General features: G+C 47.1%; 1 protein-coding gene across 4 annotated transcripts in view; it reads right to left on the reverse strand.

Annotated features, from left to right (window-relative positions):
- Window positions 1-13,061, reverse strand: part of LOC135397102 (poly [ADP-ribose] polymerase tankyrase-like) — a 39,480-nt gene that overhangs the window by 12,667 nt on the left and 13,752 nt on the right. For all 4 annotated transcript variants that reach the window (XM_064628444.1, XM_064628445.1, XM_064628442.1 and 1 more), the window contains exons 10-25: window positions 12,721-12,858; window positions 11,912-12,031; window positions 11,237-11,659; window positions 11,017-11,164; window positions 10,085-10,293; window positions 9,785-9,893; window positions 8,204-8,328; window positions 8,023-8,109; window positions 7,660-7,932; window positions 6,335-6,622; window positions 5,066-5,223; window positions 4,879-5,003; window positions 3,454-3,815; window positions 2,694-2,770; window positions 1,845-1,992; window positions 591-1,060 (exon numbers count right to left, since the gene is read on the reverse strand). In XM_064628444.1, the coding sequence (XP_064484514.1) occupies window positions 591-1,060; window positions 1,845-1,992; window positions 2,694-2,770; window positions 3,454-3,815; window positions 4,879-5,003; window positions 5,066-5,223; window positions 6,335-6,622; window positions 7,660-7,932; window positions 8,023-8,109; window positions 8,204-8,328; window positions 9,785-9,893; window positions 10,085-10,293; window positions 11,017-11,164; window positions 11,237-11,659; window positions 11,912-12,031; window positions 12,721-12,858 (3,260 nt within the window). The remainder of the gene's footprint in view (window positions 1-590; window positions 1,061-1,844; window positions 1,993-2,693; window positions 2,771-3,453; window positions 3,816-4,878; window positions 5,004-5,065; window positions 5,224-6,334; window positions 6,623-7,659; window positions 7,933-8,022; window positions 8,110-8,203; window positions 8,329-9,784; window positions 9,894-10,084; window positions 10,294-11,016; window positions 11,165-11,236; window positions 11,660-11,911; window positions 12,032-12,720; window positions 12,859-13,061) is intronic.

The following is a 13,061-nucleotide window of genomic DNA, read 5'->3' on the forward strand; positions in this document are numbered from 1 at the left end:
AATTCGGGTGTATTCGGGTGATTTTTTTTTTAAATAAAAATATGTCTTAACATGGAACTAATGTTTAGCAATGTTATCAAACTTTATTTTAATGCACGCTTATGAGTGTGCCACGCGACCCGGATGTTTTCGGGTAGATTCGGGTTAAACCCGAATTTTTTACAGATTCCGTTCGGGGGTAAATATCTGGCGGAGACGGGTTTAACCCTAAAAAGTCAGGCCCTACTTATGATGTTCACAGGCTACTGCTTTTGACCAACTTGCTCGACAGACTGGCAAAGGTATCTTTCAATATGGTCGTGCAGCGCAGATGCGGTACTTTGCTGGAGTTTGGAGAACTTGACGGCAAGCACTTCTGTCATTACTGGCAAGAAGGTCTTTGCGTAAATTTACACGCAAGACACACAAACATAATTTCGGGCCTCTGCGCAAATCTTGCTCTTTCTCGTACCGCAAACATTTTTAAAAAATCGGTACGCGCTCTAATCGGGTCAATACGGTACCACGTACACAGGGCACCCAATCTTCCATGCTGCGGAAGATAAAAACAAAGACGTCGAAGTCTCAAAATGGCACGAGGAGACACGTACTGTATCGGCTGCGGCAGGGACGCCTCTCCGAGTCGCCAGAAGATTGCCGAAAAGGGCGTCCTCAGCGAGCGGTCGGGATCCGTACACGCCGAGGCGACCATGCCCATCTTGTCCGAAAAGAACTGACACAGCGTGTGGTTCCAGTTGATCGCGGCATACGTGAGCACTGAGCAACCGTGTTCGTCCCTTGCCATCACCGGCACCCCTTTGTCCACGAGGGCCTGAGCCACCCGCAGTTGAAGGTCCGGCTGCACACCACTGGACGCCTCTCGTGCCAGCAGGTGCAGCATCGTCTGCTTGTCGCTGTACAGGGTCCAGCCGTGCTTCACCCGGCCAATTAGCCGCAGGGCTAGTTCGTACGAAGCCGTCTTGAGAGCCGCTTCCAGGGCCAGGTTGACTGTCTTGCCCGTCGCTTCCAGTTGGTCCAGCATTAACTGCAGGACGCTCGGCCAGCCCCTGCGGATGGCTTCCTGCGGGAAAGGACGGTCCGGTTGATACTCGCGCTCTTTGCGTGAATTTGACGAGATAAAGGAAGCGTAAAATGGGTAGAGCCCGAAGTTTTGGGGTTTAACCCGACTCGTCCACGAATTTTTGCACCCCGAATTGAAGGCTGCCTCTTTAGGGTGAAACCCGATTTTTACCCGGCAAATTGCCCTCACTGAGATGTCTGTAGGAATGCACACTAACTTGTTTGGCACCAAACGCAGTTACATTACCGTTTTGTACCAAACCAGTACAGTTAATTTGAGTAACTGAGCCCGATTTCTCTCCGAATTTAGCATACTGGAAGTTTTTCCACCCGAATTCACATTAATTTAGTGCAAATGTTTATTTACCCAATTTTTACCACCCCCCGAATTAAGAAAAAATATTTCACAAAAAACTTCCAAGCTTTACAAAATGAGGCGCACACGAAAAGAAAACTTCACGCCGATGAGCACTGCTTTAATGGCGTTACAGCACTTCCACTGCAAATGTAAAGGTTTATTTACTGCAAATCTTTATTTATTTATTGTTATTTACAAATTTACAAATTACAAAATGTACAAATTGCTATTTATTTACTCGGTTTTTACCCCCCGAATTTAGCAAAAAATATTTCCCAAAAACTTCAGGCTGTAAAAATGAGGCGCACACGAAAAGAAAACTTCACGCTCATGAGCACTGCTTTGACGGCGTTACTGCATTTCTACTGCGTCATATTTTGCATATTACTGCAACATATTTTTGTCGGGAGCAAGAGGGGGCTCTCACCTGGAGAACTGTTGTAGCGGTGGGCTTCGTGGAACTTTGAACGTGCCTCCACTGCCAGTGTGCAGTCTGCTCAGGAGATTTCTCGCCTGAAATGGGTTGCAGCTCGGATGTGGCGCTGGCTCCTTGTTGTAGGAGAACCAGACAGCAGCTGCACGAAGTAAATGCAATTGAGGTTCCACAGAAGGGAGAAAAAAAAGGATTGGACTAGCAAACCCATCATGCCCTTATGCATAATCACTGGGGATATCCAAATCTAGGTTTTTTAGAACACCACAGCTAATAACTGTGTACTCGATTTGAATTATGAATTGAATATGAAATTCTGAATATTGAATTGATTTAAATGTGGAATATGGAAAGCCACAAGAGAAGGGGGGGGGGATATGTTTATTAAGAAAAAGAAAGGAAAGGTCAGTCAGACGAAGGTCGGCTTGCTATTCCAAACAGAAAAAAAAGGAAAAGAAGGGAAGAAGGAAAGAAAAGGGGACAAAAATTAAAGGAACAGAAGAAAAACAGGAAGAAAAGCGTCCATTCACAAGAGAAGGTATACAGCAGAGAGTGTATTGTATTAATCGTACATTTAGTTGCTTGCATTTTAGTTGCTTGCGTTTAACTGCCTCATTTAACTGATGTTATTAATTTCATTGCTTGTATGTTTAACTGCTTCGTATAATACTATGTTTATGCGAGATACATACATAGTTTGGTCACATAACTATTTGCTTCGGATATTTATCTATTTGCACAATATTGATTCTAGTCTTAAAATTGCTATTTCCACAGCCCTAAATAACAACCAGTGTTTAAGATTCATGCTTCTAAAACTTCCAACTTCCAAATATAACTTACCTGAGATGACCACGCAGGAGGGCAAGTCCAAGCGGCGTGTTGCCGTCCGCATCTCTTACGTCCGTAGACCTCATCTTCTGTAATGACATGTTTCTCAAGGGTTAGATATACTACTACAGACACCGTAAGATCATAGTTAGAGCCTGAAGCCGTAGGGTTTAACCCGATTCTTCCCCGAATTTGCAACCCCCGATTGAACGTTGCCTCTTTAGGGTGAAACCCGATTTTTACCCGTCGAATTGCCCTCACTGAGACGTCTGTAAGAATGCACACTAACTTGTTTGGCAGAAAATGCAGTTACTTCACCGTCTGTTCCAAACCAGCACTGCCAGTTTGAGTAACTGAGCCACATTTCTTCCTGAATGCAGTCAACCTCCTTTACAACGAAACTCAGGGGACAGCAAAAAAAATTCGCAGTAAAGGTATTTTCGTTAAAAAGGATGTCCATTATTGGACCTATAGGGCTCCAGCGGGACCGCAAAAAAATTTGCTGTAGTGGTATTTTCGTTAAAAAGGTGTTCGCTATAAAGGAGTTTGACTGTATAGCATACTGGATTTTCCACACAAATTTGCACTAATTTTGAGCACACGTTTATTTACCCGATTTTTACACCTCCCTCGAATTTAGAAAAAAAATATTTCCCGAAAACTTCAAACTCTAATCATAGTCTGCCGTGAAGTCCTCAGAGCACAACGATATCAGTTCAACAGGCACTTGCAGTCGAGAAGATGTTACTGTACCGAGCACAAAAGTTCGTACCTGAGCAAGCTGCAACGTGCACCCTGGCGCACCGCAGAGCGCCGCCCAGTGCAACGGGGTCCTCCCGAGCTCGTCCTGAACCTCCGCGCCTGGAGACAGTACCGGAACAACTTCGACGGGGTCTCCGTCCGCGTCTTCTTGCCCCACAAAGGCGTAATGGAGCGGAACGCGTCCCTGGACATCATGCGCCTCTGGCTTCGACCCACGCTGCACGAGGAGCTCTTCGACAGAAGCGGTGGCGCACCCAGAAGGGGCAGTCGAGTGTGCTTCCGCGGCGGAGTGAAGTGGAGTGCGTCCGGCAGCATTTGCAGCGTTGGCATCAGCTCCAGCATCCAACAGAGCACGTGCTGTGTCCAGGGAGTCTTGAATGACAAGACAGAGTGAGGTTACGTGTCGTTTTTTTTTTTTCTTTTTCTTTTTTCCTTTCTTTAGGGGATGTGCAACATAGTGAAAGGATATAAATAGTACAAAAATGAGGGGGGAGACTGACCAATGAGGCAAAAACATGGGGTATTGAAAGGAAAGGGGACAATCAGTGAATAGAGCCTGAACTTTTAGGGTTTAACCAGATTCTTTACCGAATTTCCACCCCGAATTGGAGGTTGCCTCTTTAGGGTGAAACCCAATTTTTATCCGGCAAATTCCCCTCACTAAGACGTCTGTAGGAATGCACACTAACTTGTTTGCAGCAAATGTGGTTACATCACCGTTTGTACCAAACCAGTACAGTGGGTTCGAGTAACTGAGCCCGATTTCTCTCCGAATGTAGCATACGGCAAGTTTTTTCATGCGAATTTGCATGAATTTAGTGCACATGTTTATTTACCCGATTTTTACCCCTCGAATTTAGAAAAAAATATTTCCTCAAAATTTCAGGCTCTACTTATAACTTATAAGCAGAGCCCGAAGTGAGGGCAATTTGCTGGGTGAAAATCCCGATGAATCCGGGTAAAGATCCCCCCCCCCAAATTCAGAAAAAAAAACTTCAGGCTCTATCAATGAAGCAGTGTATCGGGTAACTGCAGTTTGCACATTTGTGGTGTTCTTCACGAATCTACCCATAACTGTAATTTTTCACAACGAATTTGCAAAAAAGAAAAGAAAGAAAGAAAAGAGCCTCTAGGATAAACTTCTGGCCAGTTCTTAGGCTGTGAACGTACACAAAATGTACACAAAATTCTGACAGGAATACAACAAAATACAGCAATGCTTGCATGCAATGACAGTGGTAACCAAAACTGTAACGTATTCAGACAGTCCTCCGAAAGATTGAAATCAAGCATAAGTTGAGAAGCCGTCGGAGTTTATTTATTTATTTTTTTCTTCTTGTTCTTCTTTATTGTCACCGTGACGCTTTTTTGTCCCACACCGGCGACACTCTCGTAGAAACACCTATTTCAAGGAGCAAAACGTCCGTGCCCTCACCTGGATGCTGTAGCTGCCGACCAGCCACATAATGCAGGGGCGTATCGCCGGTCGTTGGATGCGAACACGCGGGGGAGGCCTTGTGTTTCAGCAGAAGACGCACAAAGTCTCCGGACAGGCCCTTCCTGCGGATGAGGTGAAACTGCTCTACAACGAGGCCTTCAGTCATCGCGGAGACGTTACTCACATGGTGACGTAAACGAGGGGCTTCAATGCGAGCCCTCTGTCGAAGAGCGGCAAGTTTGCGGACGCGCCAGCAGCCAAGAGGGCTTGTACGGTTCCGTGGTTTGCGGCAATCAGGGCCCTTCCCAGGGCAGTGCAGCCTGCCGCGTCCACTGCATCAACCTATAGGCCAGATTGCAGAACATAAGACCAGGGCTGATACTCCTAAATGAGTGCAGAGGGCCACCCAAAAATTTTCTAGATTAAGATGTCCGATGAAAGTGTGTGTGTCATTTTACCGGTTAGCACGAAAGATTTTGATGTGTGCAATTTGTTTCCCAGGAAAAAAAAAACTCACAACCCCCCCCCCCCCCCCCCCAACGTGGCTCCGCACGTTCACCCTTAACTCGCCACTGTGGGCGTAACAAGCAGAAGTATGATGCCACGTCACCGATGACGTTATAAGGAGAACTCGTTCTGATTCGCTGGTCAGTGGGGGTCAGTGCCCTGTCCCTCTGCCGCCGTAAACCAGTTTTGCCAGTTCCGCCGGAGAAATGGGGACAGAAGGAAAGGCCGAATCATGACCGAGCCAGGAGCAATGCTTTTTCAGAACCCCGAACAGCCGAGTAGCAGACGACAGCTGAGTAGCGGGCAGCATTCCTCTGGAGCAATCAGCGAGCGTGACCCTGTAGCGTCAGCGCGAGGTCCCAGGCAGATCGAAGGCTAGTACTGCTCTCCACCGCTGTTGCGCACGGTCGCCTTTTGCGGCGCACTTTAAATTCAATTTCTGCGATAATTATGGCTCTGTGGTGTGAATTACTTCTCATGGTGCATCTTACTGGCTTACTTAACAGTTTTACAGGAAGAGAACAGGGTGTTAAAAATAACTTCCGCGCTACTTTAATTTGCTAATTACCCTGCAGACAGATCAGCGGTGATCAAACCTGATCAGGCATGCATTGCGCGACGTCAGCTTGCCAGCGACAGTCAACCCACAGAGGGAGACACGGGAGAGGGAGGCAACCGACATAAAGTGCAATTTCTGCCGCAAGTGCAAGTTATGCATGACCCGCATTACAGATTGCCTCATTACTAGTGACCTAGATAAGGCCATTCACGTGAGTTTTGCCACATTGCTAGTGCATTGAGGTTTGACCGCACGGGATTCAAAATTAGCTTGTTGTGACTGTAGAACTCTTGTAGTACAGTGGACTCCCACTAAATGAAACTCGGTTAACACAACTCTCCCACATCTACTTACTCCCCATTATGGCTTCCAATAAAGGGTGCTCACCTGCGGGTGCCACGTTAACACTAGCTCGACAGCTTCTTCACTTGGAGCCTGTGCGGCAAGATGCAGGGCAGTTTCCTTATTTGATGTTACAGACGTGTCTGCCTTGTGCTCTTCCACGAGACGACGGACAAACGCCAACGTCTGCTTGGCCACTTTGACACTGCGTGTGCATGCAACAGAGGCCATTGCAGCTAGGAGGGGCGTACGCCCAGAGGCGTCGAGAGCCTCCACGGCCTCTTTCGCCAGGGGAGGCGTCTCCTTCTGTACAGGTTCCTCTCCAGTCGATTCCTGCAGTGAGGCAACAAAATCATTGGCCACGATAAAACGTTGCTCCGTGTATATTTCCAATGGGACATTGCAGCGTAGCAGAGTTGTGTCGCCCTACCACTGGGGGGTGCAACCTATGCAGGAGCTAAAGCGAAATCTGGTACGCCTAGTGGTAGCTAGACGCAACTGTGCCGTGACCGCCGTGCTGATTTCTGCGTAGGAAAATCGGAAGGCACAGAGAGCAACGTTTGCGTGGGTAACTTTTTTTTGTTACATAGAGTTTTAGTCACTACAATTTTTTGTTTTTTATTGTGCAAATGCGCAGTAACGCGCGCCATTGAAAGTTCTTACGTTGTGCAGGGAACGCCTGACAAGCGTAAGTGTGGGGCTATTTTTTTGCAAGTGCCGTAATTTCACGCGTATTAGCCATGGCTTATGCGCGATTTTTTTTTCTCACGGGTGCTCTGCAGCTTATCCACCGGTGCGGCTTATCTGATGACTATTTTACCCTGGTATTTTCCCCATACGCCGGTTTTAACGAAAGTGCCGACAGCGTCTCTGGAACAGCACTGCACTGCCAATGCACGAACAGTGCGTAACAGGCACGGGTCCACATTCGAGTAGATTGATCCTCCTGGTGCAATCCCCCAAGCAGCTTTAACAAAAGTGGTGACACTGATTCGCGTCTTCTGGAAGACCACTGACCCATCAATCCACGAAAAACGCCCAACAAGGGCACAATCCGATCTTGGTAGAACTCTAGAACTGACCTCCTTTGTTGTACACTATGCCGATCTCGGAGTATGGACTACAGGGTTTATGGCCTTCATAATGGTCTTCTTTGTCGCACAAATCAGTCGTCTTGTATTGCCCGTGGCTTATCTGAGAGTGCGGCTTATCTGCCACAAAATTTTCAAAATGTTCCTAGAAACATGGCCTGCGGCTTATCTGCGGTGCGGCTTATACGCGTGAAATTAAGGTGTCAGAGTGCAGCAAAGGTTCAGCCCCTTTCGGGACAAAAGAAAACGACTCTCAATAGTTCGTGCAGACGTCCGTACCTGCTTGCGTTTTCCACAGAGCGCGTCGAGGACTGGCCCCACGTCTTGGTGCCGGGACAGACGCACCAGAGCATGAAGTATGGCGCCCCAACTTGTCTCGTCCGTCGGCACCACTCCCTGGGTCAGCAGCGGACCCAGCATCCCCAGCGCGCCCCTGCGTAGCGCCAGGTCTAGGGGCGTTTCCAGATCTCTGTTGCAGGCGTCCGTGCTGCACCCGCTGCTCACGAGGAGGGACGTTGCCTGCTCCAGGAGCTTCGAACGCTCCTGCCACAGCTGAGGGAGAGGAGGGACTTTCCATTTAACCGTACCCTCCGAATGATCCCCCCCCCCCAACGCCAACGTCCCGTTTTCCATCCCGCTTACCTTCTCGAAAGAAGCATCTGCACGCTGCGCAACCTCGTCCTTGTTTCGCTCCCAGAATTCTGCGTCCACCATCACCAGGTGGTGGAGCTGCGGGCACAAATGCATCCCCTTTCCGTATATAGCAACTACAACACGAAAAAAAAAAAAAAAAAAGGAGGAGAGCAAGGAATGGCCAACTGACCGCATTATTCCCGTGGCTGTCCTGACGAGCCGCATGTGCGTCATGCTTCTCCAAGAGGAACTGCAGCCGAGACAGCACCGAAGCGTCCGTGCCCGCCCGCACCGTCCGCATGACGAGAGTGCGCCCTGGATGCCGTAAGTCGGTGGCATTAAAGATTCAGTGGCGATATAGCGGCAAACGCGAGAGAAATGCGTTAGAATTAAGCGCCTTTTCCGGTCTATACTTCATACCTGCCAACTTGGGAACATCCAAATTAGGGAGATTTCAAAAGCAAGGGGGGGGTCGGAGAACGCCGATGTTGGGTGGCTTTTATTTCCATATATAACAGGAGCACACTTCACCCCAGAAGGCTCATCGGGCACAAGTTTTGCAGCAACAGACTTTGCCCTCTCCGAGAAACTATCTGGGTGTCAAGCTGTACGACACTTTCTCAAAAGAACATGAGGACACAAAACTATGTCTCTGTTGTCTTTGCGAGGTCGAGGTTCTCTTTGCGAGGTACGCAAGGTCGAAACAGCTAGTGCAAAGGCACCTTTGTTGCCTGAAAACATGGAGGAAATGCCCGGAAACTAGAAGTGCTAGAACTAGAACCATGACCAGAACCCCTGAACTCCGTATCACAGAGGAAGCGAGTGATGCCGATGGCGATTGGGCTGGTATTGGATGGACGTTTTCGTCTATGTGCCCAGAGAAAAAGCAGGCGTTTGAGATATAGAGAGGGAAACTGCATTTTCCGGGAGATTTGCTTCTCGGCCGTACAATCGTACAAACCGGTCCGAATCCGGGAATCTCCCGGATGAATCGGGAGAGTTGGCAGGTATGATACTTGACTTCCGGTTGTTCACCTCCGGTCTATACTTGACATCCGGTTCGGCAATTTCAATTACTACATGTAAGTCCACTTAATTAACCCTTACTTGGCCTCAATTACTTTCAATCGCCCTTTAATTATCTAATGTAACTATAGGTTACCTGAGGTCATCTTGATTTTCATTTAATTTCCTTCAGCTAAGCTTACTTGCTTTAATTACCCTCAATTTCCCTTTAATTGACATTAATTACGTAAAAAATTACAATTAATTACCTGCGGTTACCCTCGGTAATCTTTAACCTCATTAAATCCTCCTAATTGCACACATCTTACATTCATTACCTTTATACTCAACTTTCTTACTTTAATTACCTCTAATTAACTTTAATTGCTCTTACTTCTTACTCTTAATTACCTTCAATTACTTCAATTACATATCATTTACCTCCATGTACATTTACCCTCTTATATACCCTTTACATGTCCACTTACACCTCTGCCACGGTGAGGCTCCACCATCTCATACATGGAAACACACACACACACACATACATACATACATTTTCGTTGACACTCCTAATGCTAACATATTAAAAACTATTTAACTACACGTTACAGCTAAGCTAGCTACATGAACCACTTAACATGGGCCGGGCACTTTATTTTTTTATAAATTCAGTCACAGAAGCTCATAGTGAAGCTCATAGTTGTGGGTGTGATTTGCAATTTACGCGGTGGTGCACTCAATCTTCAGAAACAAAGTGTCTCACCTTCTAAATCCGGAGCATCAACGTCGACCTTCACATTTGAAGGCTGGTCCAGCAGAAACTCTGCGATGCCGAGGTGTCCCTTCAAAAGCGCTGCCCATACTGGAGTCAACTGTACAACCATAAACGGGGTGATATAGTTTTTAAAAAAAATTTAATACGCAATAATGCCGCGTTTTTTGGGTTGAAGGTCGACTGCGCAACCTCGATATACAGGCAAAATATCAAATACTCCAGATACACTTGCACGGCCCCCCGAAGAGTCTAACCCGTGCGGAATTTGTGCCCGGCAAACCGACTCACCTGTCGTTTGTTTGGTCGATGGAGAGCAGCTCCCCCTTCGACGAGGGCACGCAGGCAAAAGATCCAACCGTAGGCTGCAGCATAGTGGACAGCAGTGTTGCCAGCTGAATCCGCCGCATCGGGGTCGGCTCCCAGACGCAGCAGCAGAGAGCAGACGTGCGTCTGACTGTTGGCTATGGCGCGCAACAGTGCTGTGCAGTTTGACTCATCTGGAATACGAATTTCTTACTCTTAGTCGAAACTGCTCAGCGAAAGATTCAAAGTCTTTCTGCCGCTATTAAACAGTCTCGTAAAAAACTTCCTTTCGGTACCAAATGTACCCTACCCGGGTAACTTAATTATAGCCACATTTTACAGTTATTTACTAAAAATTGTACCTAGCTACTTATAACTAGCGCCTGATGTCTTAGGGTTTAACCCGATTCTTCCCCAAATTTGCACCCCGAATTGAAGGTTGCCTTTAAGGGTGAAACCAGATTTTCACCCAGCAAATTGCCCTTGCTTCAGGCTCTACTTATAAGTAGAGCCTGAAGTTTTGGGTATGTAATTTTTTCTAAATTCGGGGAGTAAAAATCAGGTAAATAAACATGTGCACTAAATTCATGCAAATTCGGGTGGAAAAACTTCCAGTATGCTAAATTCGGGGAGAAATCGGGCTCAGATACTCAAACTAACTGTACTGGTTGACAAACAACAAATGGTGATGTAACTGCATATGCTGCCAAACAAGTTAGTGTGCATTCCTACAGACATCTCAGTGAGGGCAATTTGCAGGGTAAAAATCGGGTTTCGCCCTAATGAGGCAACCTTCAATCCGGGGTGCAAATTCGGGAGAGAATCGGGTTAAACCCTAAAACTTCAGGCTCTACTTATAACCCAGTTACTACCCAAGACCTATTTGTTGGTACTGCACATGGAAGGAGGTACCTTACCTCGAGCATCGAGCGTGGCACCAGCATCGGCAAGGGCACGGACCACTTCTAAGTGTCCATGCTCCGCCGCCAACATGAGCGCCGTCACTTTCCCCTTGGCAGCGCATTCCACGTCGGCACCCTCACGTAGCAGGGAACGTACCACCTCCTGAAATGACCTTTCACCCGTCAGCGGACGACCATTCCAACGTCAAAATCAAATTCAAAACGCCTCACGAACCAGCGCTCCGCGGCAGGCAGCCAGGTGCAGCGCGGTACGCCCGCGACGGTCCACAAGGTCGGCGGACCCTTTCGGCATCCGCTTCAACAGCAACTCGATGTTCTCGTGGCGACCGGCATCAGCCGCCGAATGCAGAGCCGTGAACCCTCGATTGTCACACGCCGTCGGCTTTGAGCCGCGCGACAGCAGCAGCTCCAGCGGAGCCGACCCGTCGCACGCGGCCGCATAGTGCGTCGGGGAGCAGCCGTCGTCGTCTCTGACTTCGAGCGCCACATTCCCCACTACAGCCGCTAATAAGTGGGCCAGGTAGGCTGGCCTAGGGTTGATTGAGGAGCAGTGGATGGGCGTCACGCCGTTGTGCGCTTTGTGGAGAACGGCGGAAGAATCGAACTGCCCCAGTGGTTCTGTCGTGTTCAGTAGAACCTGTAAGTGGATAGCAGCACGTTAATATACCACACGTCCCAATAATTTTTTACAAACACAATCAATTAAAAAATTCAATTAAATATTAGATATTAAATACTAAACACAATTAAATATTAAATATTAGATCTTAAGTATTACACACAATTAAATATTAGATATCAGATATTAAATATTAAACAGAATTAAATATTAGATATTAAATATTAAACACAACTAAATATATATATTTTTTTAAAAACACTATCTTACATCTTTATGAAGAGTCGTGTAGCCATATTTCCGTGCGTCGTCTCGCGACAACATTGCCCCTGCAAGGTGACGATGCCCGCAGCGTAGAGCCACGACAGCAATGTCCACGTCGTCCCTGGCCTAAACATAAAGACACGAGCATTTTATTTTCTGCAGAAGTTTTTTTTTTTAATTATCTATTAGTTATAGGTAGAGCCTGAAGTTTTCAGGAATTCATTTTTCTTTTAATTCGGGGGTAAAAATCGGATAAATAAACGTGCGCACTAAATTCATCCAAATTCGGGTGAAAAAAAACTTCCAGTATGCTAAATTCGGGAAGAAACAGGGATCATTTGCTCAAACTGTAGTGGTTTGGTACAAACGGTGATGTCACTGCATTTGCTGCCAAACAAGTAAGTTAGTGCATTCCTGCAGACATCCCAGTGAGGGGAGTTTGCCGGGTAAAAATCGGCTTTCATCCTAAAGAGTCAACCTTCAATTCGGGGAAGAATCGGGTAAAACCCTAAAACTTCTGGCTCTATTTATAGGTCCTACTGCCCTTGTCAGCATACCTAATGTGCCCTACTAAAAGACACTGCAGCCCGATGCACCTACGGCTAACAGTTTCCCAATATTACAGTGTTCACAGCAAGAGATTTCTTTTGCTCTAACATTTCCTTAACTGTATACTCTGCTAACACACTAAAGTTTAAAAGGTTAAAGTCTCTAGTGCTACAGCTACGTGCAAAGCAAAACTTCAGCACTGAATTCTAAATTTCATCATTCCTTCGTGCTTCTTTCTTTTGTATTCTGACATAGCAGAAACCTACCTGAATTTTGCTCTCTCTCCTGCATTGCAGAAGCAAGTCCAAGGTATCGTGCGAAACACCATGTCGCAGAGCCAGCTCCAAGGTGCGCTGCTGCTCTGCCACTTCTTCTGGCACTATTCCCAGGTACAATTCGGCATCCTGAAGTGTCAACAGTACACATGAGTCCATTTATCCCATCTATGTTGTTCCGGCCTCAAAAAGAAAAAAAGGGGGGGAACTGGTGTACCGAAGAGGGGAGCAAAGAAAGGGGGGGGGGGGGGGGTGAGGTTTCGAGCGAAGGCTCTTCTTCAGACTAGAGGGGCGGAATGTTTGGATTTTCGTTCTCCAGCCTCAGAACATCA

This window comes from Ornithodoros turicata, chromosome 6, assembly GCF_037126465.1.
Source record: "Ornithodoros turicata isolate Travis chromosome 6, ASM3712646v1, whole genome shotgun sequence".
NCBI lineage: Eukaryota > Metazoa > Arthropoda > Arachnida > Ixodida > Argasidae > Ornithodoros > Ornithodoros turicata.